Source organism: Canis lupus, chromosome 20 (genome assembly GCF_011100685.1).
Source record: "Canis lupus familiaris isolate Mischka breed German Shepherd chromosome 20, alternate assembly UU_Cfam_GSD_1.0, whole genome shotgun sequence".
In the NCBI taxonomy this organism is placed as follows: Eukaryota; Metazoa; Chordata; class Mammalia; order Carnivora; family Canidae; genus Canis; species Canis lupus.
This window is the reverse complement of record NC_049241.1, coordinates 42,498,708-42,524,265: the sequence shown is the minus strand read 5'-3', so window position 1 is coordinate 42,524,265 and position 25,558 is coordinate 42,498,708. Positions and strand designations below refer to the sequence as shown.

Below are 25,558 nucleotides of genomic sequence, written 5' to 3'. Positions count from 1 at the left end.
GGATCCAAACAGACCGTAAAAGGTCGTCACCAAGCTCCCTGCATGGATTAGCAGCTCCGAAGGACAACACGCCTCTCTAAGTCGTCCTGTAAAGTGACCTCTAAGTGTGACTCGTCACGCCATCCCAGGCTCTTTTACCCTCTGAGGGGTGGAGGGGCAGCTTTGCCTGATGCACTGCGGGTGTGAGCTCCCGGATAATCCAGAACATGTTCTGAACTGTAACTCTGGTTCCAGCCAAGTCATGGTCACGCAGGGCCTGCCAGACCAGAAGCCTGCATGCCCTGGGGTGGGTAGGGGTAGGTAGGGGGAGCAGGGGCTAGGGGCTATTTTTCACCAGGAAGGAGGCCACCGTGTCCCTGGAATGAGACCTCGGTGACTCTGCTACTAATTTGGTGCACGTAACCTTGAAAGGTTGAGGCCTTTCTGTGACTCCTCCGCTCTGCATATAAAGGGTTGGGACCTTGAGGTTTTGGGACCAGGAGGCAGCCTCGTAACCCCCAGAGCTGTGGTGCTCGCCCTCCTTTCTACGTGATCGCGATCGAGGCAGCAGCAGCTCCATCTCAAAGGTACAGGATGTTGAATTTGAGTGTGCCTGGGGTGGATGTTCTCTTGCCCTTCTCAGGGAAAGCGAAATGAGTATAGTCCTCGTAAGAGCCTGTCTTTCTCAGCTCCTGGGGTGCATCTTTCCCTCTGACCCTCCTACCTTGCATCTGCTTGGGAAGGACTTGGAAATCTGAATTGGACTTTTCATATGTAATATATATATATGTGTGTGTATATGTGTGTGTGTGTGTGTATATATATATATATATGTATATATATATATATATATATATTTAAATGATGCATTCAAAGCGAGCTAACCTCTGTGAGAAAGCCAGAAATCAGAGCCAGTGTTCACTTAACACAATTCTGATAAAATGAAATACTAGAAAGAAAAACAGTGCCTATAGAGAAGAGATGCTACAACCCCCAGAACCAATACCCTCAAGAAATTATTTAAACAGGGACGCCTGGGTGGCTCAGCGGTTGAGCATCTGCCTTCAGCTCAGGGCATGATCCCAGGTTCCGGGGAGTCCCGCAGAGGGCTCCCTGTGAGGAGCCTGCATCTCCCTCTGCCTACGTCTCTGCCTCTCTGTGTCTCTCATGAATAAATAAATAAAATATTTTTTTAAAAAAAGAAATGATTAAACAGATGCTGAGCCAGGGTGGGCTTCTCAGGAGGCTGAGGCTCAAGAGCACTTAGTGGATTTGGGGTCCTGTAATTCTAAACCAGAGCTTCTTAAACATTAATATGCATGTGAATCACCTAGGGGTTAGGTTAAAATGCAGCTTTTGATTCAGATTCTGGTCTCGATAAATTCTATGTTTCCCACAACCTCTAGGTGATGCCCCTGCCGCTGGCTCATGGGATAATTGTCAGAGTTCAGCGGTGTTTCAGGGATAGTAAATAACCTTTACATAATCAATGACTGAATCTTATCAAATCAACAAAAAGTCAAGATACGTTTTACTAAAGACAATTCTGTCCTATTTAAAAAAAAAAATTTAGGGATACCTGAGTGGCTCAGCAGTTGAACGTCTGCCTTTGGCTCAGGGCATGATCCTGGGGGCCTGGGATTGAGTCCCACATTGGGCTCCCTCCAGGGAGCCTGCCTCTCCTTCTGCCTATGTCTCTGCCTCTCAATCTGTGTCTCTGATAAATAAATAATTAAAATATTTAAAAATAATTTGACAGAGAGAGAGAGAGAGAGAGAGAGAGAAAGAAAGCACAAGCAGGGGGAGCTGCAGGCAGAGGGAGAGGGAGAAAGGGAAGGGAGTCCTGGGCTCAATCCCAGGACCCCGGACCATAACCTGAGCTGAGGCCAGACACTTAACCGACGTAGCCACCCAGGAACCCCCTATTTTTAAATTTTTATTTTTTACCTTTACAGCAAAAGATGACTCTCATGTGCATGCTGGGCTCTATGAGGTTATCAAACATACAGCTCTGTGTAACTACCATCCCAGCCAGGACCCAGAACAATTCCATCACCCCGCAAAGCTCCCTTATGCCATGCCTCTGTGGTTATCCTCGCCTTCTTCCACTAACCCCAGGCAATTATAGTTTTGTCTTTTCAAGAACATTATATAAATGGAATCATAGAGAATATGGTCTGTTGGGACTGGCTCCTTCCACTCAGCATGTTGCCTTTGAGATTCATCCAAGTTACTGAATATGTCAATAGCTTGCTTCTTTTTATTGCTTCACAGTATTCCATTGTATGGATGTTTGCTGGTTTTTATCCATTTATTCACTGAAGGACTATTAGGTTGTTTCCACTTTTTCCGCAGTTAGAAAGAGAACCGTGTACAGGTGTGCAGGTTTTTGCTAGAACGCGAGCGGGCATTTCTCTAGGCTAAATACCTGGGAGTGGGTTTGCTGTATATGTTTAACTCTGTAGGAAACTGCCAAACTGGTTTCTGGGGTAATACCTGTATCACGTGGCATCCCAGCAGCAGTGAACGAACCTTCCAATAGCTCCACACCCATCCTCTCTAGCACTTGATATTGTCAGTGATTTTTTATCTGGGCCATTCTTTACGGGTATGGTGGATCTCCATCTGGTCTGAATTTGCATTTCCCTAGTGGCTAATGGGGTTCAACATCTTTTAATGTTTTTGATGTTTAATTTGATTTTTTGCATACTCTTTGATGAAGTGTCTGTTAAAGCACATTGCCCATTTTTAATTGGTTGTTTGCTTCCATATTGTTGAATTTTGAGAGTTCTTTATATATTCTGGATACAAACCCTTTGTCATCTCTGTGATTTTTTTAAAGTTTGTATCTTGGGCTTCATTCCCTTCACGGTGTCTTTTGTAGAGCAAAATTTTTTAATTTTGATGAAACCCAACTTGTCAATTTTTCTTTTATGGATTGTGCTATTGATGTCATAACTAATAACTCTGCCTACCCCCAAGCCACGGGAAAAAAATCTCCTATGTTTTCTGCTAAAAGTTTTACAGTTTGGGATTTTATGGTAGATCTGTGATCCATTTTGAGTTAATAAGTTCCAGGGCTTAAGTAGAGGAAGTTTTTTGGTTTTTGGCATATTGGTGTCCTGTTGTTCCAATGACTTTTGCTGACACTTTTTGCCAACACCACATGATAGCTTGTAGTGAGTCTGACAATCACGTAGTGGGATTCCTTCAACTTTATTCTTCATTTTTGAAACTGCTTACTCTATACCTTTTGCATCTTCATTTGCATTCTAGAATTGGTTTGTCTTTATAAAACTTTCAGGTTGGGTTTTTATTAGAGTTGTTAACAAGTCTACACCATACTTTTGAGAGAACTGGTATCCCTGCCATGTTGAGTCTTCCAACCCATTAGCATGATAGGTCTTTCCATTTACCAAATTTTTCTTTTATTTCATTCTTCAGCATTTTGCAGTTTTTAGCAAATATATTTTGTACATGCTTTGTTACATGCATACCTATATATTTTGTTTGGGGGAAGTTATTGTAAATGGTGTTGTGTTTTTAATTTCAGTTTCCAGTCGTTCATTGCTAGCACATACTGATTTTAGGTATTGATCTCATGTCCTGCACCCTTGCTAGGAATTAGTTCTAGAATTTGTTTTGTGGTTTGCTTCATGAGCACTAGAAAAGAATCTAATCTGACATCATTGGGTGGAGAGGTCTATAAATTACACTTAGATCTAACTGGCTGGTGATGCTGTTCAATTTTTCTAGGTCTGTAATGATTTTCTCTCTGCTAGTGCTTTGTTTGGGTCAGATCCACATGTGTGCAGCCCAGAGGCCAGCTTAGGCATCTGTGAGCAATTCCTAGGGGTCTCATTCCTGAGGTCCGCTCCTTCCGTGCTATTTATCTCTGGTAATTTCCAGTTCCCTGGACTCCCCTTTGCAGTCCTTTGGCCAGAAACCAGGGCTTTGGTTACCTGGTCTGCTGGATGCTTCTGGCGCTACACTTACATCTGGAGTCAAGTGCAGGGGGTGCTGAGAGAAGACAAGCAGTGGAGGGGGTAAGGTCGCTCCACCGAGAAGCCCACAGCCCCTCCTAGCAGAACAAGTTGTGCCATCCTCCGGTTTTGTGTCTATTCAGCCCTGCTGCTGCCACCGGGTCAATTCCATTGCTGAGCCTCTCGCCCCTCAGAACTTTCTAGAGACTAGAGAAAGGAAAAAGCATATAATTTCCCTCGTTCCCTGAACATTGCGACTGTCCTTTCTCCCTAGAGTCAGGGGACACAGAGCTCTCTCTGGCTGTGTCTTGTTTCTGGGTCCCCCCATTGCCCTGAGTCTGAAATGGGGACCCCAGAGTAAAAATGGGAAACTTGGCACCATTCAAAGGTGATAGGATAGGGATTCCGGTCTGCTACTGTTTACTTTTTGGAGCCTTCAGTCAGCCACCCTGTGCCTTGGTCCAGTCTTTGGAGCTGCATTCTTTGGAAAGACAGAGGGAGAGTGTGCTTCCTCCATTTATCTGGAACTGGAACCCTGTGTTCTATTTCAAGCCATGATCCCCATGAAGCTTTTTGAAACATTGTGGAAAATCATCACAAAATAGCTGCTCCTCCTAACAAAATAGTTAATCCCCTGAGTAACTCCAGATCTGGAAAATTAGATGGTTTGTCCAGTATCAGGACTCATGGGAGACCAGTGTGCCTCTGTTTTAGTGGACTCACTAACATTAGTTTGCCCTTCATGCAGCACAGAAGCCTCACAGATGGGTAAAAGTTCAACTCAGTTTGTTTAACTGACCTGCTGTGAAGGTGTCCCATGCTGTCATTCTCTGTAAGCACCAAATTGATTTTGTCAAGTAAAGTTCCTGTCACAGAAGTTATGGCTTTTCCGAGTTGGTAGCAATGGGCTAGAAGTAGTGCTACAGATGTTCTTAAAGGGAGCGCACTAGTGGCTGGTGTTCTTGGTCAAGGAGTTGGAGAGGATAGAGCCATTTGTTTATCAAGAACAATCCTTTGTGTGTCCAAAGGCCTTTCCAACTATGGATATCTTCCTCACCGCATTTCTGCAAAGTAGTTGTCTTCATTTTAGAAGCCTGGAAACCCAACCACAAATGCTTACAGAAACATCTGCTACCCGTGGAGGAATGGGTTAACCCCTACACTGAGGTGCTGGCAGTGTCTTGGGGGAGGTTAGGACCAGGGAACTTGGATGGAGCTCTCTCTAGTCCAAGGACAGAAGACATTGCTTCTCTGCTTTTATTGAGATAGCACTTATGTCAATAAAATTCACCCGATTTCAGTGTATGGCTTGATTCATTTTGACAAACTATCTCTAGAAACAGGATATAGAACATTTCCATAATCCTAGAAAGTCCTTGTATCCCTTTGAAGTCAATCCCCACCCCCACCCCAGGCCACCCCCCACCTCCGTTCCTGCCATTTTGCTTCTGCAGGGCTCTCATCACAGACCTCTGCAGTGTCAATGTTTCCTGCACCCTAGGGGCTCCTGTCCACTCACCCTGCACATCCTTTCCCCTGAGAAGCACCCTGAACCCCTCAGACCAGGTCTGGTGGTTCCTCCTGGGCCCCATCCTCCATCCCAGCTCCTGTCACAGGAAGTGCTGGTGTGATGAATCTGTATGATGAGGAGGGACCCTGTATTAGCCAGGTATCAGCCCTTGGGGATTGGGAGCTTAGGAGTCCCAGGTATCTTTTTATTTATTTATTTATTTATTTATTTATTTATTTATTTATTTATTTTTAAAGGTTTTATTTATTCATTCATGAGAGACACACAGAAAGAGGCAGAGACACAGGCAGAGGATGAAGCAGGCTCCCTGTGGGGAGCCTGATGCAGGACTCGATCCCAGGACCCCAGGATCATGACCTGAGCAAAAGGCAGATGTTTAATCATTGAACCATCCAGGAGTCCTTCTTTAAAAAAAAAAAAAATTTATTTCTTTGAGAAAGAGAGAGGGAGAAAATTCAGGGGTGGGGGCAGGGCAGAGGTGAAGAGAGAGAGAGAGAGAATCTCAAACAGACTCTGCACTCAGCTGACTCCCCTAGGAGTCCTAGATATCTTTAACTCCCTCTTTCCTCTTTTACTTTTATGTTTTCCCAAAAGTTGTCATTAATTGTGTTTCCCTGATGCTACATGACTGAGGAAAGCAGCTGCTACAGGTTCTGGTCATACTGGGGACAATGACTGGAACAGGTTGGGAGAAGATGAGGTAATTTGTCTAACAGCAAAATGCATTTTTTTCTTAGAGCAGATCTTGCTTCTTTTCACCATTGTGCCACCGGTATTTTCCAGCAAAACAGCTAGTTGGGTTATGAAATAACACGGCAGAGATAGAAGTGGAGCTGGAGGGGCGCCTGGGAGGCTCAGTGGTTGAGCATCTGCCTTTGGCCCAGGTCCTGATCCCAGAGTCCTTGGAAGAAGTCCTGCATCGGGCTCCCCACAGGAAGCCTGCTTCTCCCTCTACCTATGTCTCTGCCTCTCTCTGTGTGTTTCTCATGAATAAATAAAAGCCTTAAAAACAAACAAACAAAAAAGACTGGAGGTGGATGCCAATCATGGGGGTGAAACCAGTGGGACCCCCGCTCTTCCTTGGGAAAACAGGCATCTTCCTTCTTACACATGTGGGGCACCTTCCAATGAATGGTCATGGTGAGGCTCATCTCTGATGTATCAGAGGCGAAAGGAAATAAGAATGACACCAATCAGGGGCACCTGGATGGTGCGGTTGGTTCAGCATCCGACTCTCAGTTTCGGCTCATGTCCCGATCTCATGGGTGGTGGGATAGAGCCCTGCATCGGGCTCCAGGCTCAGTGCAGCATCTGCTTGAGATTCTATCTCCCTCTGCTTCTGCCTCTGCCCCTCCCACTCGTGCATGCTCTCCCTCTCTAAAATAAATAAATCTATCTTAAAAAAAAAAATGACACCAGTCAAAAGTTTTTATCAAGCGCTCCACTGAGCATCACCCTATATGGAACATTTGTCCAATCTGAAAACCTGAAACACTTCTGCCTTGTTATCTAACCGTTCCTAAGTAGTGCCCAGAAGACCAGTACAAAGCTAAATGAAGCTCAACCACATACTCAAGAAGCCAAACATTCAATATTATGTACAAATAAGGAAAAGTGACACTTAATTTGGGGTTGTCAATTATACTCTATTAGCTGTGGCTAATGATGTCCTTGTTCAGACAACAGTCTGAGAAAATCAGAGGGCCAGGACTGGGTTTGCCAGAGCCCAGCACACAGCGTGACGCTTGACACATTTGTGTTAGGCATTGTCTTGAACATGATCTGATTTAATCTTCATCACAATCCCATTTCACAGACGACAAAACTGAGGTGCAAAACACATAAAGAGAATCCCGAAGCTCTGGGGTGACCCCAGCAGGGTGCCCATTCGCTTGTTGGATGTGAATCTGGGCCCCGGGGGTGAGCAGGGATCACACCGCGTTAAGCAAGCAGGACAGGTGCACCTGCACACCTGCTACAGGCAAGATGAGATTTCACGAATAGCCGATTCCAGGAGCTGCCAGGACAGGATGACGGAAGAGCGGCAAACCAGGAACAGAGTGTGGCTTGGGGAAGGGAGAGGCCCTGAGAGACTCTGAGGCTCTCTGTAGCAAAAGAAGAGAGAGCTGGAGAGCGCAGGGCACCCTGAGGACATCTGGAGAGCACAGGTGGGCTACCTACAGACGGTTTGGGGGTCAGCCCTGGGGCACAGGGTGGGAATACACCTGTAAGAGGGGTATAGGATACATTACATTCGTGGCTGCAAACGGGCCCAATGTGGCCCAAACTCTTCTTTCCAGGGGCCAACAGGGTCCAAGACAAAGCATTCTGATGTCATGGGTAGGATGTGAATGGACTCTGTAGTGGTCTCTGCCCTCAGCTTGCTATGGGGCACAGGTGCTTCCCTCCCTTATGAGGCTCGCCTGGCCCGTGGCGTTGGGTCTGTGAGTCTTCCTTAACCTCCTCTGCTCTCGGTGACTCCCCTGGCCTGGTGTCCCAGAAGCTCAGCCCAAAGAATGACTGAAGCAGATGGAGAATGAGTGGTTCCCACAGCTTGCTGCCTGCCTTCCACTGGTCTCTCCTTGATGTGATCCATGTGATCATGTGCTTGGTGCCCCCCTTGTTTTCAGCAATTCTCCAAACCCAGCTCCCAAGTGTGTAGCTTTGGCAGCCCCCAGACCTGAACACAGCTAGTGCACCCGGGCGAACAGTTGTAAAGTTCCCTGACATTGTACATAGTCCGTGTTCAGGCTCAGGCTTCTATTTTCCTAAATAAGAAAAAACAAAAACAAAAACGAAACAAAAAAATGAAAACCTTCAGAGTAAAAATGAGCCCTCCAAATTTTGTGGAAAAAAAAAACAACCCTAATGAGCATTTGCCTCCCCAAAGTGACTCTCCTCTGAATGCCAGAAACTTCATATGAACTCAAAATTGTCAGAATCCATAGAGTTCTTTCCTCTGCCCTCCTTCAGAAGCATGTTCTACAGCAATACACACAGTCCCGGTCTACCAGGGCCAGTGGCCAGGCAACGTGACATGGGAATGCCCCTCACCCTGTCCCTACACGCCTCCCCTCGATGCCACCACCACTGCCAGGCCAGCCCTTCAGGATAAAGATAACTGGGAGGCCGAGGGGGGCATTTATTCACTCAACAGGTATTTATCGAGCACTGCTAATGCTTACAACATTGCAATAAAACAGGAAAAATCCTCATTTCGGAAAAATTCTGCTCTGGGGTGGGGGGGCTTGTTGCAGTCAATGAGCTCTTTGCTCTTTTGCCAGGAAAGTACGAGATCACTGAGCACATCCAGGAGGTAAGAAAGTCACTCTCCTCCACCACAGGGAACAGTTAGGGGCAGGGTATAGAGTCTGGGTCATGAGTATGACAGCTGTCCTACTTACCACCTGAATGACTTTGATAAAGTCAAATTGCTACTCCCAAGCCTCAGTTTTCTTACCTGCAAAATGGGGGAGGAAAGTGCATACTTTGCAAGATGGCTGTGACCGTGATATCTCTATGCCTTTACGCCCAGCCCTCATCACCTCAGCCTTCCTGGACCCAGCACACAGGAGGACACGGTCCATGATTGCAGTTTGCACCTTGGCCACACGCTGGAAACACAGGGGGAGCTTTCAAAAACCCTGATGCCCAGGCCACACAGTGGTCTGCTCAAATCAGACCCCCTGGGGATGAAGCCCGGGCGTCAGGTTTTCACAAAGCTCCCCAAGAGATTCCAATGGGCAGCCAAGGTCAAGCCACTGATCCAGAAGGAAAGAGAAGTGCAATTACTTCATCTCTATAGAAAGTTGGAGGAGGTTATTATTACCCACCGTTAATTATCGTATTAAGCCCTGTACAATTTGAGGTTTATGAACTACACAAGTTATATTTATTCAGAAATTTATACATTGCTAGATAGTTTCACATTCGTGATCAAATTTCATCTTCAGAGAAATTTCACAGCTGAGAAAACTGAGGCCTGGAGAATTTATTGACAAGCAGAAGGTGTGTCAAGTGGATGGACAAACAGGTCCAGAGCCAATATCTTGCTTGAAACCCCCGTCGGTATCTGCGACAGAGCTGTGGTCCTGATCTGCACACTGAGTGCCGGGCCCTGGGTCCAGACGCCCCTTCAGGACCTCCCCCTGATGTCGCACCCGGGCAGCTCAGACTCTGCCCAGCACTGCCCAAGGAGCTCCTTCCTCTGCTGTTTCCCACCTGTGCAAAGGCATTGAAGTCTCCACGGGGACCCCTTGCCACCCCCAAGATGCCTTGTGAACCCGTCCGCTTTCCATTAACCTGGCCTCCGCTGCCTGGTCAGACCTTCTCCCGGGATATTTCCAATAGCCCACCGCTCCTCTCTCTGCACCCCTTGCCCCTCCAGTTCCTGCTTCTGGCCTGTCCCCTGCACCCACTGAGGTCTGGAGTTGGGCAGAGCTCCTTCGTGTAAATCAGCGAGCATCCTTGAGTGTCTGACACGTACAGTCCCGTACAAAAGTGCATGCACACATGCATACACCTTCGAGCCATCTGCTCCAGGTGTGTCACTTTGTGTGACAAACCCCTTTAGCACAGGGCTTGAAAACATTCCGAAGCATGCGGCTTGCCTTCTGCAGTCGTGGGAGTTACGGGCAAGTTCTTTAACTTCCGGCCACACGTGGAGAGCTGCTCGGCCATAGTCTCCTGGCTGAGCACACGTCTCACCCACAAAACGAGGAAGGTAATGCCCACTCGTGGGGATGCTGAGGTAACGCAACGGACCGCACATCAGATGCCTGGCACGCTTTGCCTGGGGATTCAAAGTTGAGAAGGCCCGTTTTTCTGGGAGGAGGACGCAAGGTCAGAGGTATTTGCCAGGTGCCTGTGCCAAGCCCCGCTCCACTGGGGCTTCTGCAGTCCCATCCCTGTATCCTGATGACAAGCAGCCAGATCATGCTGTCATCCCCCAGCTGAGGTTCTGCGGCTGGCCGGGGTCCCCTCAAATAAATGGCAGGGACTGGGTTCAAAAGAGCCTATACGGGCAGCCCGGGTGGCTCAGCAGTTTGGCGCCGCCTGCAGCCCAGGGCCTGATCCTGGGGACCCGGGATTGAGTCCCACGTCGGGCTCCCTGCATGGAGCCTGCTTCTCCCTCTGCCTGTGTCCCTGCCTCTCATGAATAAATAAATACAATCTTTAAAAAAAAAAAAAAAGAGCCTGTACCCCCCAGCATCTAAGGGAGCTCAAGGCTGAAGGGGCTCAATTGATACCTTCCTTTTCAGGGGATGAACAGTCAGTACGCCCGCCGGGAGATCTTCTGCCGGAACACCTGTCACGAGCTCAAGCGCTTCTGGGAACGGGAGATTGGCAAGCAGACCTACTACCGGGAATCCGAGGAGTATCGCCTGGGACGGAGTGCCCTGAGAAAGTATGTGGCTCGTTTGTCTATTTTTTAAACTAGTTTTTAAAAACAGACTTTATTTTCGGGGACACCTGGGTGGCTCAGTCAGTGACGCATCCGACTCTCGATTTCAGCTCAGGTCATGATCTCAGGGTTGTGAGTTCGAGCCCCGCGACGGGCCCCGCCCTGGGGGTGTGAGGTTGAACCCCAAGTCAAAGGCCACTTGAGATTCGCCCTCTCTCTCTGCGCCTTCCCCTACTCATGTGTGCACATGAGCTCTCTCTCTCTCTCTCAAATAAATAACTTAAGTCTTTTTTAAAAATAGACTTCATTTTTTTAGGGCAGTTTTAGGTTCACAGCAAACTTAAGCAGAAAGTAGACTTCCCCTATATCCCTCCATGCACAACCTCACCACCATCAGCGTCTCCACCATGAAGGCACATGGACATAGCATTGCCACCCTGTTTATTTTTTTTTAAGAACAAAACTGACTTCCCCAAAAGAATGCCAGATGGGCATCTTAGAGAACAAAATTATTTTCATTTTCCTTGCATATGGTCCTGCCACCACCTATAGTTGTGGGCAGTGATTTAAAAAATTCTTCTACGTTAACAAACGTACACTTTGATTCATATCTTTATAGATGGAAAAATCTCTCCCCTCTGTCACCATTTCTAGGGCGTGAGGGTTACACTAAATTTGGGGAGCAGGTTAGCAGATGTGTCCGTGAAAAGCAGATTCTCGGTGCTCATTTGGGTGAAGACACAGGACACCCTTTGAGGTTCTCTGAGGGGGGCCGATGGGCTGTCGCCCCTCTGCCGCGCATCCCTGCTGTAGCCGCGCCAGTCTGCCCACTGCAGAGCAGTAATGCAACTGGGCAAACGGAGGTTGCCGTGGCTGTGGGAACGGTGGCAGTTCAACACCCTCACCCACTGCCTCCACGTCTGGGAGCCAGTGAGGGACAGGCCCATCTGGGTCCCCTGTCCCCTCGTGGCACAGCGCAGCCGCTGTCTGTTTGCAAAGGGCACAGCTCGTGTGTGGCCGGGGGTGGTGGGGCAGCTGTGCGCTGGCCGAGACCCCACGCGGCCGGTGCACGCTCGCTGGGCTGAGAGTATGCACCGATCCACATGACTTGAACTCACTGCTGCCTTCCAAGGCCCTCCCGGCCTCGGCCACACGTGGAGAGCTGCTCAGCCATACTCTCCTGGCCGCAGGCAAGGAGAAGCAGCCTGTCCCAGCTGCTGGAGGGCCATGTTCCGGAGTCCCCTCCGGGGAAATCGAGAAGCTGAGGTGCACGGTCAGTTAGTTCTCAGTTAGTCCCTATCATCTTCCTTCCCCAGGCCAGGCCACTCAGCATGCTGCCCATGCCGTGCATGCACGCGTGTCCCTGCCGTGCATACATGTGTCCCACCCCACCATGCATGCGTGTGTCTCCCCGGGGAACCCATAGAAGGTCCTAGATGCAGTGGAACTGCTCCAAGAAGATGCAGAAAGTGAGGCGCACCCCAAGGGGGTGAGCAAATCAGCTCCGAAACAGACTGCAGTTTGTTGAAACATGAAAACATATGTGCACGGGGCCCATCTATGCATGTAAGAGGAAATAAGCTTTCTGGCTGGTGGGACGGCAAGACTCCAACTTACGTATCCTTCTTCCCCTCTCCCATTTGAACCGGGTGGTCCCTTCCAGAAGGTCTCTGCTCTCACCCACTGCTCCATCTTGTCCCTGCACAAAATGGAGAAGAGGGTCCCAGTCCATCAGGCTGTTCCGAGGCCGAGGCCAGGACAGGAAAACATGCCTGGGGTCGGTTCCCCTGTGTCCAGCCTAGTCCAGGACAGCACCCCGCAGAGACAAGACGCCAGAGGACGGGCGGGCCCTGAGGTCGGGGCGGGTTGGCAGCTCTCCCGGGCCTTCGGTTTCTCCTTGTTACTTTGCCACAGGCAGTCAGAGGAGAGGCTGAGGACGGTCCCGGCTCCCTGAGCGTGGGGGCCGGCGCTCAGCCGTGTGGCTCGAAGGCTCCACAACCTTACCGATCTCTTGCCTGTTCTCTCGACGGCTGAAGCGGGGGTTAGGGGTTGCTTTACGACCCTTGTCGCAGTATGCCATCGAGCGGCACGTGGTCTCCTATAGGTGGGAGAGCCTCACAATGGCACAAACCCACTCTCCCCCCCCAACCTGGCCCTTGTGCCCTGGTGCAAAGTACAGATCCTCTGTACAGATCCACACAACACCATTAACAGTTTTGCTTTCAGACACTGATTATCTTTTAAGGAGATTCAAGGTGGGAGAGAAAATTATTAATACACCCACACAGTTACCTTTTCAGGTGCCCTTCCCTCCATCATGCAGATCCCAATCTCCCATCTGGTGTCATTCTCCCTTGGCAGATTCCCTTTAATGTGTCCCATAGGAACAGGTTGCTGGTGATGAATTCTTTCCGTTTTTGTATGGCTGAAGACATCTTTATTTCACCTGTTTTTGAAAAATAACTTTGCCAAGTGAACAAACAATTCTATATGGACAGAGGTTTTTTCCCCCTGTAAATTTTTTTCAAGGTTTTTTATCTTCACTTTTAAGTAATCTCTACACCCAACATGGGGCTTGAACCCCAAGATCAAGAGTTGCGTTCTCCACCAACTGAGACAGCCAGGGCTCCTCTCCCTGTATTTTTTTTTTTAAGATTTTATTTATTTATTCATGAGAGACATAGAGAGAGAGACAGAGACACAGGCAGTGGGAGAAGCAGGCCCCACTCAGGAAGCCTGACCTAGGACTCGATCCTGGGACTCCAGGATCACACCCTGGGCCAAAGGTAGGCGCCAAACCGCTGAGCCACTCAAGGATCCCTTCTCCCTGTATTTTAAATACATTGCTCTCTCAAAGGAAGAGTTTGAGGGATTAATATTAGAATAGCCTGAACAGAAGTGAGAGCTAAATATATACCTATAAAGTATAAAATATGCATATATTTAAATTTCAAGTCCTCTGCATACCTTTTTTTTTAAAGATTTTATTTATTTATTTATTTGACACAGAGAGAGAGAGCACAAGCAGAGGGAGCAGCAGGCGGAGGCAGAGGGAGAAGCAGGCTCCCTGCAGGGAACCCCAATGCAGGACTCAATCCCAAGACCCCGGGATCATGCCCTGAGCTGAAGGCAGACACCCAACCACTGAGCCACCCAGGTGTCCCCCTGCATACCTTTTTTTTTTTTCCTGCATACCTTTTAAAACCTAAATGCAGGGAACCCTGGGTGGCGCAGCAGTTTAGCACCTGCCTTTGGCCCAGGGCGCGATCCTGGAGACCCGGGATCGAATCCCACGTCGGGCTCCCGGTGCATGGAGCCTGCTTCTCCCTCTGCCTGTGTTTCTGCCATTCTCTCTCTCTCTCTCTCTCTCTCTCTGTCTGTGTGACTATCATAAATAAATAAAAAAATAAAAAATAAAATAATAAAATAGTAAATAAATAAATAAAACCTAAATGCACACACAAACACACAGACACACACTTTTGGTGGAGGGGGGGGGAGGAAGGAAGCATCCCTGAGCCAAATGCCATGGACATGGGTGCTCTGCTTGCTGTGTGGTTTCTATTTTCAGGCTCAGAGAGGAATGGAGGCAGAGACTGGAAGCAAAGCTGAGGCTGCGGAACAATCCAGATGAGACAGAAAAGCGGGCAAACATGGGCCGGGAGCTTCTCACTTCGCTGACACAAGAGGATTCAAAGCACTAAGGTGGCTCTGCCAGTAGAAATCAGTGCAAATGCCCGAGTCCCTGAGCTATGCCAGACAGATGTCACACTACCCTGACCCGTGACAGATTTACCCGCACGTCCTCCTCGATGCCAAGTGGGCACTATTAGCCAAGTCAGGCACCTCCACGTGGGGGCCAGGATATTAGCCTGAGTGCCTCTAAAGATGAGATTAGCATCCATGTAGCATACTTTATCTCCATACAATTACCTTCTAATTTTCAAATCTACATATTTTAAATTCTAAGCACATGCTGGGAGGGGGGTTGTCAGGGAAGGATCTGATCTTCATGGTCACACTTTAACATTGCCCACCAGTGTCATTTCGCATCTCTCCTAGAAATAGTGTCTCATGATCCTTTCTCTTGTTTTCTTTTTGTGAGAAGAAAAATGCTCCCATCTGCAGAAATAGCTATACTGTAAATAGTCATAAAAACGTTTGTCAAGAAATTGATTTAATATTATTTCTCCTTCATGTGAATTTAATTGGCTTCCTCAAAGCCTGTTTGCCAAGAACCATTCAATCAGATCAGGATAATTTTAATAAAGCTTGGTTGCCTTGCCACCACGGATGTACACGCTCTATGTTTTGTTGCTTTATTTCAAATTCCAACACACTTGCTCTGGGTAGCTCTCTGTCAGCTCAGCTAAAGTATATCTGGCCACCCCCAACAAAGTGTTTGCCATATATACGTTCTGGACTTTGAAATGTCATAGTCACTCCCCAGCCATGTCTTGGGTCCACAGGGTAGGGTTGCTACTTCCTGAGGTATAAACTGAAATGTCCCAGTTTCCACCTGGGACAAGGGCTCCGAGAGACCATGTAAAGTACTAGAAGGCTGCAGGCCTTACATGCACAGGACCAATGTCACCAGGACACACAGCAAGGCAGAGGTAATTCTGGGCAGCGGCACGTGTGTTGTTCCAGTCCTCTGAGCACCCTGATGTGCCAGACAGTGCTTCCATCCACATCCTCAGGGAGTCCAAGAGGCTTCATCAAGGCAATGGAAGCCACCAGAAGGCGAGTAGGGTTGGGAGAGCATTTCCCCAGGTCCCATGCTCACTTGATTCAGTGAAGAGGGCTCAGAGCCCTTCCTCCCTCTATGGTTTCATTTAACGTGGGATTCTTTTTTTTTTTTTTTTTTAGATTTTATTTATTTACTCATAAGAGACACAGGGGGAGAGAGAGAGAGAGAGAGAGAGAGAGAGAGAGAGAGAGAGAGAGAGAGAGAGAAACAGGCAGCAGAGGGAGAAGCAGGCTCCATGCAGGGAGCCCGATGCGGGACTCGATCCCAGGTCCCCAGGATCACGCCCTGGGCTGAAGGCGGCGCTAAACTGCTGAGCCACCCGGGCTGCCCTTAACGTGGGATTCAATTCAGCTAATACACTACAAATTCCAGCTGGGTTCAGGCGAGAGTGTTGTGATGGCAGAGGAATTTTTGTTGAGTAGGAGGAAAATAGGAATTAAATAGAGGAAGAAGAGAGGTCAGGGCTTGCTGGTGAGGGACTCTCAGATGCAAAGGCCTGCCATCATGAACTACAATGGGATCCAAATGCAGGTGAAGATTCGTTCATTGACCCACTGACCACACACCAGGCACTGTGTTAGGCAACCAGAGAACTGCAGAGAAACCCAGAAGCACAGGCTCTGGAGGCCACAGTCTGAGAAGACAGCAGAAAAGTGAAGGGTATTGGGCATAAAGGACTTTCACACTGGGAGCTATAGCAGGCAAAGCTGCCCACCCTCTAGGGGGCCCATCCTGGCCTAGGGAGGGCTTAAGAATAGGCTAGTAACATAAATGTGACCCTGATGAAGGTAAGATACAGGGATGGTGGGTCCTGGTGGCCTTAAGGGAATACATATAGTAACGTAAGACTGGGAATGAGGAGAAGCTGTGAGTCTGCAGAAATCACCCTCCAAGGTCTTGTTGGCCAGGAGACTTGGAGCTTCTCCCAAGGGCACAGGAAGCCACCGAAGGGTGTTGGCAGGGGAGGGCCACAATGGCCTTGGTCCTGGAGGGTTACCCTGCACTGAAAGGTAGGAGGACAGAGGTGGGAAGGCCAGCCAGGAGCATCCGCAGATGCCTCCTGAGAGGCAAGAAGGTCTATGCTAAGGCCTTGGTGCTCTGGCAAGTCCCTTTTTCTGGGACTGGAAAGAAAGGGGCAGAGAAGCATCAGGGCCATTTCTCATAGTCCTGGAAGCTAGAGGCTTCTAGTCCAAGATCAAAGTGCCAGCATGTCAGTTCTGATGAGGGTCCTTTCCTGCCTTGCAGACTGCTATCTTCTCATAGTGTTCTCACACGGGATGGGAGGAATGGGTGGGGAGTAATCTCTGGGGCCTCTTTTTATGAGGACAGTGATCCCATCATGAGGGCCTCACCCTCCTCATCTTATCCAAATCTAATTACCTTCCAAGGGCCTCATTTTCAAAAACCATCATATGAATTCTCAGGGCTTCAACATATGAATTTTAGGGATTGGGAAGGAAGAGAAGATACAACAAATTCACAACAGAATGGGATGTTTTAAATCTGAATATCAAGTCCTGGATACATCACATTTATAAAACTGACCGGGATCAACACAGCAAAAGCTTTGAGAGCTCTACTATGGTGTGGGATCCTGCCCAGATTCCAGGCTGGCCTCTGAGTAGCACACAAGCAGCAGATCACAAAAGCACAGCAAAGGCTTTGAAAAGTAATTGACATTTAAAACATAGCTCACAAAAGTGAGCCAGGACATGCGTTCTTAATATAAATAGCTTGACTGCTTGCTAAAATAGATTTGTAAAAAGGGGAGAGTCTCATAACCTTGTGCTCCAAATGTCCAGGATATAATCCAAAATTACTTATAACATGAGCCAAGTAAATCTCAACCGAGTTGAAAAGGGATAATCAGCAGATAGCAGTACAGAGAGGACACAGATGTTAGAATTATCAGACTAGGATTTTGAAGCAGTTATGTAAACGCTCCAACAAGCAATTACAAGCACTCCTTAAGCAAATGGAAGAAGTTTAAAAATCTCAGCAAAGACATGAAAAATATAAAAAAAGAACCAAATGGAAATTTTAGAAATTAAAGATACAATAACTAAAATCCACAAACAACAAAAATAACACTGGATAAGCTCAACAGTAGGGTGGAAAATACAGAGGAAAGGATTTACCAAGCTTAGATAGTTAATAAAATTAGCTAATTTGGACAACAAGGAAAAACAGTTTCCCTTTTTTTCTTTTTAAGTAATCTCTATGACTAACATGGGGCTCAAAGTCATGATTCCAAGATCAAGAGTCTTACATTCTACCAACTAAGCTGGCTGGACACCCTAATAATTTTCTTTTTTAAAAAAGGAAGAGAATCTCAGGACCTGTGAGGCAATAACAAAGTATCTAAACTTTGTGTCAATGGAGTTCTGAAAGGAGGGGATGTCCACTTTCACCACCTCTATTCAACATAGTACTGAGCCTAGCCAGAGCAATCAGGCAAGAAAAAGAAATAAAAGGCTTATCTTTGTTCACAGATGACATGACCCCATATATACATAACCCAAAAGATTCCACAAACATACACAAAAGAAATGTTAGAACTATTAATAAAGGAAATCAGAAAAGTTGCAGAATACAAAATCAACATGCAAAATGCAATTACATTTCTAGTAAACCAACAATGAACTGCCTGAAAAAGATTGTGAAAATAGTTCCATTTGCAATTGCATCAAAAAGAATAAAATATTTAGAAACTAGCTTAACCAAACAGGCAAGAGACTCATGCACTGAAAACTATAAAACATTGCTGAAAGAAAGTAAAGATGACACAAATTGATGGAGAAACATTCTGCGTTCATGGGCTGGAAGACTCAGTATTGTTAAGATGTCAATACTACCCAAAACAAACAATAGATTCAGTGCAATCCTATAAAAATCCCAATGGTGTTTTTTATAGAAATAGAAAAATCCATCCTAAAATTCATATGGCATCTCAAGGAATTCTGAATAACCAAAACAATCTTGAAAATGAAAAATAAAGTTAGAGGACTCACATTTCCTGATTTCAGAACTTTTTAGAAAGCTAAAGTAATCAAAACAGTGTATACTGGCATAAAGACAGACATATAGGCCAAAAGAATAGGATAGAGAGCCCAGAAATAAGCTCTCACAGATGTAGTCAAATGACTTTTGACAAGGGTGCCAAGACCATTCAATGAGGGAAAGCACAGTCTTTTCAACAAATGGTCCTGGGAAAATTGAATCTCCTCACACAAAAGAATGAAGCTGGACTCTTACTTCACACCATATACAAAAATTAACCCAAAATGGATCAAAGACCTAAACATAAGGGCTGAAACTTTAAAACTCTTAGAGGGAAAACATAAGGGAGAAGATTTATGACATTGGATTTGGCAATGATTTCTTAGATATTACCTTAAAAGCACAGACAACAAAAGAAAAATACATAAGTTGCACAACATAAAAATTTAAAACTTCTGTACATCACTGGATACAATTAACAGAGTGAAAAGGCAACCCATGAAATGGGAGAAAACATTTGCAAATCGTCTATGTGATAAAGGGCTAATATCCAGAATATACAAACAACTCCTATTACTCAATGACAAAAAATAAACAACCCTGTTCAAAAACAGATGAACTGGCATATTCAAGTAGAAATTCAATAGAAATCTCCAAAGAAGATACACAAATGGCCAATAAGTACATGCGAAAATGCTCAACATCACTAATCATGAGGGAAATGCAAAATAAGATACCACCTCACACGCACTGGATGGTCACTATACAAAAACAGAAACAAACAAACAAAAACAGAAAATAAAATGTGTTGGTGAGGACCTGGAGAAATGGAAACATTTATGCACTGTTAGAGGGAATATGAAACAGTACATGCAGTTGCTGTGGAAAACAGTATGGTGGCTTTTCAAAAAATTAAATGTAGAATTACCATATGATCCAGCCATCCCACTTCTGCGTATACACCCAAAAGAATCGAAAACAAGATGTTGAAGATGTATTTGTACACCCACGTACCTTGCAGCATTTTTCACAAGAGCCAAAACGTACAAAATGTGGCGCATCCGTACAATGGAATATTATCCAGCCTTGAAAAAGGAAGGAATATCAGGCACAGTATACAATGTGAAAAAACCTGTAGGACATCATGTTGAGTAAAATAAGCCAACCACAAGGATGCCTGGGTGGCTCAGGTCATTGAGCTTCCAACTCCTGATCTCAGCTCAGGTCTTGATCTCAGAATTGTGAGTTTGGGCCCCACCTTGAGCTGTATGCTGGACGTGAAGCCTATTTAAATATAATAATAATAGGGGCTGCTGGGTGGCTCAGTGGTTGAGTGTCTGCCTTTGGCTCAGGTCGTGATCCCAGGGTCCTGGGATCAAGTTCCGCATCAGGCTCCCCTCGGGGAGCCTGCTTCTCCCTCTACTTATGTCTCTGCCTCTCTATGTCTCTCATGAATAAATATATAAAATCTTAAAAAATAATAATAATAACAAGCCAACCACAAAGGGAAAAATACTGCATGATTTCTCTCAGGTCTACATGGAATGGAGAAGGAGTGGCTTCCAAAATAAACAGTGAAAAGTGTACTGAGTATAAACTAATGACAGTCCCCACAGATCCAAGGAGACTATGACCAAATGGCAAGCCCCCACAGGACCTCAACAGACTCCTTGTTGGGCCCCGGGCCCAGTCACACTCCCACCCTCACTATTCTGAGCAGCGTCTGCTCAGGACCAAACTCAGAGAGGTTCTTCCTGGCTATCCCTCTCCAAATCTGTGCCCCCAACGACAGCCATGACTGAACCACCAAGTCCTGACCTCACTCGGGCCCAAAAGAGCACTGTGCGGATGCAGCAGACATTTCCCCAGAGGGTGGGGTGGGACCAAGAAAGAGTCCGCTTTCTTCCATGTATCTGAACCAGCACCATGGAAATCTGACTGCTTTGCCACTCCCCCCCACCCTCCACCCCCACCCCCCACTGCTGTGCCTGGAAAGCAGAGAGGTGTAACCCCTAAGAAGTAGGAGAGAAGCAGACACCTGGAGAAAGAACACAGGAGGCGGAAAAAAGCACCTCCCTGGGTCCTGGGCAGCTTTCCAGCCCGGGCTGGTCCTTTCCAGGAGTCTGGCTGCTTTCTGGCCTTGGGCTCCACAAGGCACTGTTGGGTTCTCATAATGAATTCCTTTCTTTTAAGCTGCTTGGAGTTGATTTCTCTTACTCCCAAAGTCATGAATCATAGAGATTAAAGGGGATTTCAGGGTCTCGATCAGGAAGCAAGGCGGTTCTTAGGAGCGAAGCCATCCACATCCCCTGTAATGTGGGCCAGGACCTGAGGCCCCAGATTTTGGACAATGTTCTAGAATGCCAAGCTACAGCTCAAGGGGAAACCATTGGTCTGAGACATCTGGTCCAAGACATCTGGTGTGAAGGCTTATTCCTGGGAGGAGACCACCCAGAGTCCGCTCACCCTGGGGACTAAATTCTGCAAACTGACCCTCCCCAGTTCCATCTCCAGGAGAACCGGATAAGCTGGGCTCTCGAGAGCAATCCCACCTGCAAATGTGCTACCAATATCTGATCCTGGGTCAAAATGTTTGGTGAAGAAATAAGGTCACCATTAACGTATTCCAAGAGTGTTCAAGGGTTTTTCAAAGACTTTGCTCTCAAACTCGTTTCTCTCAGCGGGTCCGTAGGACCATGTACTCACTGGAGGAAGGCCCTGGTGGTCAGGAGAAGGTTCTGGGTAAACAAGCATTTCACAAGGACCAGGAAGTTGGTGCTGTTTGTTCTGAAGCCACAAAGTACCTACTGGATTGGGCTGACTTTTCATATAATCTGAATACACAGGAAGAGAGCTTATGGTGCATATTTCTAGCTAGGTGACCTTAGCCAATCATTTCTGGTCTGAGCTTTAGCTTCATCATGACTTCGAATATAGTTCCTCATAAATGGAGTATGGTACCTGACCTGTGGTAGGTTAAGGGAGGCAAACAGACAGTGACTGTCACGGGTGAACAACTGAACAGATCACTAAGCTTCTACAAGTGAAAAAATTTCAGAGTTACCAAAGACTGGTGAGTGCACTTAAAGGCTGCTCCTACATTTAGACTTTTAAGATCAAAGTATTTTTTTCTTCTAAAGAGATTTTTCCAGAAAGCGTCTCCACACCCACTCCCCAACTTCCACCAACCCCAGTTTCATTCTCTCCATAACCGGTGTCCTACTCTCCCAGAAACTCCCACTAAAACCTATTACCCCAATTCCCTTTCTAGGTCACTCACAAATCTTCCAGGTGCATCCTCAAAATGTCAGTTCCACCACCTAAAGCTTACATGGTTTAGAATCAGGCCACCAGACCCTCGTTCAAGGGTGATGGTAAATCTAAAGCAATTAGAATGTATCATCTTTAGACAGCTTAATTTATAAGAGAAGCCCACAGTCCTCCATTCTCCCCTCCTCTGGGCAGCTGTTGCCTCGTGTCCGTGAGTGATGGCTTACTCAAGAGAGGTACAAGGGAACTGGCTTGGTGGGTTGTAGAAGGTCACTCAAGAAACTTGGTGGATGTAGTACCTTCAAAATGGAGTGTAGTATAGAGAAGGAATTCTATTCCTAAGTCACTGCCCAGACGTCTTGAATGTTAGCTCCTTGGGACACTGTTTAGATAGTAAAAATAGACATCTCATGCGTTGATGCCCGTTTGATCTACTAAATGGGGGTAGAGACTTGGAAGGAATCTTGGCTGGTTCCATGCTGGTCTCCAGCGCAAATGTGTATGACTCATCAGAGAGAATGATGAACTCACAGCCAAGGATAGATGAGTGGGAAGAAGAGTTTTAGATTTGGAGACCCCATTTCCATGGGAAGGGTTTTATTATGGGTGTGATGAGAAGTGAAACCATTTGTAAATGTCCTGTCCCTGAGTATCAAAAGGGGGTGTCTTTTTTTTTCTTTTAAAGATTTATTTATTTGAGAGAGAGAGAGCTCTGAGTGTTTGAGTGCATGCATGAGCTGGGGAAGGGGCAGAGGGAGAGAGAGAGAATCCTCAAGCAGACTCCCCGCTAAGCATGGAGCCCAACATGGGGCTTGATCCCAGGACCCTGAGACCATGACCTGAGCCAAAATCAAGAGTTGGCCGTTTAACTGACTAAGCCACCCAGGCGCAGCAAGATGTCTATCTTTTGAAATACCCAAGCACTTGTTGGGCTCTATCGTATTCCTAGGCTGAATCTGTACTAACGGGATTCTTATTGATTGGTGTGTTTTGGTTACCAATGTTTTAGATGCTTTTTTGTAATGCACATAAATACAAGCAGAATGAAGTTACTTTTGTAGGACTGATATATAAAGTCACATTTCCACATCCACTTGTACGGATGTAACTGGTCATTTTTTAAGCTCTACTGGAATTCTCTTCCCAAAAAACAGCATGTTTCTATGGAACCTGGTTTCATTTCTGGAAAATAACAGATGTGTAACATAGGATTCATCTGTTCAAGGTCACAAAGAGCTTTAGAGGATGACTTGGGCCTTGAAGCCCATTGGCTCCATTCTGTGCCATTGGTGTGGGGTCCTCTCAGAGATCTGAATAGTCCTAATTGCTGCCCTTTGAAAACCTTCACTCCCTGGAGGTGAGCCAACAGGCCTCCTCCTCTCTAATGTATGAAAGGGTCACCAGGATGAAGCACCTGCTGGGCTGGAGGCCAGCTTTGGGAGAACTTGAGAAATGAGATGGGAGAAGACCATGAAGGGAGGCTCCGGGCTGAGTGTGAAGGCAGAAACTTTGGCTGCCTTGGCATCCGGTACAGCCCTAGGGTCTGGAACAGCTCTTACAATATGTTATGAGACACAAAACTTAACTGTTGGATGAATGAATGGAGCGTTTGCCTATAGCACAAGCACACTGCTCCATAAGAAAGTCCTAAATAACACCCCATTCAAAGCAGGGCTGATGTCACTTGAGGCTTATTTCCTCCCCCTTTTAGCAGACAACTAGCTCAGCTTGTCTAAGTCAACATAAAACAGACTATGTCAGCTGCTAAGCTTAGACGCTTCCCCCTTTTCCAAGACTACTTCCTGACCAGGAACTTTTTAGGGTTTCATAATTGTCCCAATGCTTCCATTTGGCCTACAAAGCGAAGGGCATGACAAGGGTGTGGTGCTTGTGGAAATTTCCCACAGCCTTTTCACCTCCAGATCCTCCGCAGCTCCTCTGCCTATAGTTAATAATAAACATCACCGGTACCTTGAGAGGCTTTAGTGATGGGTGGTCCATGCCCCCATGGGTCACAATGGCAGTCCCCATTCAGATCCCACCAGTTCCAGATGGCTGTCTTGGAGGACAGCTCCTGAATCTATGTAGATCTCAAGATAAGAAGAGGGAAGGAGGGACTCCTGGGTGGCTCAGAGGTTGGGTGGCTGCCTTTGGCCCAGGGCGTGATCCTGGAGTCCCAGGATCAAGTCCCACGTCGGACTCCCTGCATGGAGCCTGCTTCTCTCTCTGCCTGTGTCTCTGCCTCTCTCTTTCTGTGTCTCTCGTGAATAAATAAATAAAATCTTTAAGAAAAAAAAATAAAAGAAGAGGGAAGGATATGAAGAAGGCAGAGGACAGAACAGAGAAAAGTAAAACAGAGGAGAAAGACGGTATCATTTTCTGGAAAGACTCTTGCACAAGCTTTAGAAGAAGTCAGTCTTGACCCGATCCATCTGACTGACACGCTAGCCAAGTTCATTTAGTTTGATCAATAGAACACCTATGCCGACTATGAACAGAGCTTCCAGCCACAGGAGGAAGCCAGTCCGCAGTACTGACCGCAGCCCTGTCCTCCAGGGTCCTGGATCCAACCAGCGGAACAAACCCCATCAAACCTTCAGGGATTTCTACCTTAGAAAGCCAGGCGGCTTTCTCCCTGAGCTTCTGTATCACTGCTCCTCTTGGCCCGACGGACGAAGCAGAGTTTGGCAGAATGCTGTAGCCACTGCAGGCTCCACGTGAGCCTGCGATGCCGAAGTCTAGGGAGAGCCCATCTTCCAGACCAGCCCGGCCACTGTGCTGAGGAGGCTGCCCGGAGTCCCTTCCAGAGCCGAGCTAGGACCACTGACCACTCAGCAAAAATCAGGCACAAGTTTCCTGCCATACCATCAGCGCTCACACTCAAATCAAGATCACTGTCTCCCAAAAAAAGCAACCCTCCTGGCTTACTAAGACCCACTGGGGACAGCTCCGCATGCCCAGATCTATGCGTCTCTGTCCCCGTGGCTGTGGTTCTTGGGGTCGCTGTGAAGCACCAAGACATTCCTTTGTCAAGGCCAACAGCCAACTCTCAGCTACCTTCTGCTCACCTCCTTTCCCGGCTTCCCCTCTTCCTTCTCCACCGGCCCTCCCAACAAAGGCACCTACGTATTTCCACAGATGATGCTCGCCTCTGGCTTCTCTGGGGCTACTTCTGCTGCTTCAGCTAAAATCATCACTGTGGTTTTGGCTCTCATGACAACCGTGCCAAGGAAGAGGAGGAGGCAGGGGTGTTATCAGGAGCACCTGGCGGTCCTTCCCATCTGTGCCTTGATCCACGTCGTTACCTGTGGGGTCTGCTTGAGACCGCTTCTCCTTTCGTTGAAATGAGCACACACTCCACATCTGCACACATCACCACTGGATGCAGTGAGGCCTCTGCCAACTGCCTTTTGCTACGTCCAGGGACACCTAGGATCCTTTGCCCTGGGGAGCATCGCTGTGGCCAGGACTCCGTCTGACAACCTTCGAGGAAGCCAAGTCCAAGCATGCGGGCGTGCTGCAGCGCCTGGGTCACCTTTCTCCCTGTCCATCACAGCACCAGCGGGAAGGCCGACGTGGCCATGGAGATCCTTTCTCTCCTGGCCTCCAGTGCCGACCGACCAGGCTGCCTCCTTGCCCCA

At 47.2% G+C, this 25,558-nt stretch overlaps 1 protein-coding gene, 1 long non-coding RNA gene and 1 pseudogene across 5 annotated transcripts; 2 read left to right on the top strand and 1 right to left on the bottom strand.

Moving 5' to 3' along the window:
* The first annotated feature begins 352 nt into the window (after positions 1–352).
* On the top strand, positions 353–15,185 carry FAM240A (family with sequence similarity 240 member A). Of its 2 annotated transcripts, XM_038566656.1 has the most exons (3): positions 353–566; positions 10,755–10,900; positions 14,469–15,185. In XM_038566656.1, exons 2-3 carry the CDS (start codon positions 10,758–10,760, stop codon positions 14,599–14,601), a joined length of 276 nt encoding a protein of 91 aa, XP_038422584.1. In that variant the 5' UTR covers positions 353–566; positions 10,755–10,757; the 3' UTR covers positions 14,602–15,185. The 2 variants fall into 2 exon arrangements, with proteins under 2 accessions (XP_038422584.1, XP_038422585.1); XM_038566657.1 differs by lacking the exon at positions 353–566 and having other exon boundaries at positions 10,622–10,900.
* On the bottom strand, positions 6,611–25,213 carry LOC111091339. 3 transcript variants are annotated; one of them, XR_005374972.1, is made up of 4 exons: positions 25,044–25,213; positions 13,190–13,343; positions 8,898–12,596; positions 6,611–8,261 (listed from the first exon to the last, which is right to left on the bottom strand). It is a non-coding gene; the product is annotated as an uncharacterized LOC111091339 (long non-coding RNA). The 3 variants fall into 3 exon arrangements; XR_005374973.1 differs by lacking the exon at positions 25,044–25,213 and adding an exon at positions 24,528–25,026; XR_005374971.1 differs by lacking the exon at positions 25,044–25,213 and having other exon boundaries at positions 13,190–13,527.
* On the top strand, positions 24,777–25,558 carry VN2R305P (vomeronasal 2 receptor 305 pseudogene; annotated as a pseudogene).

Excerpts from the sequence above, each read along its gene's own strand:
- FAM240A (XM_038566656.1), top strand. The coding sequence starts at position 10,758 with ATGAACAGTCAGTACGCCCGCCGGGAGATCTTCTGCCGGAACACCTGT. Across the intron at positions 10,901-14,468 it reads GGACGGAGTGCCCTGAGAAA|GCTCAGAGAGGAATGGAGGC; the intron begins GTATGTGGCTCG and ends TTCTATTTTCAG.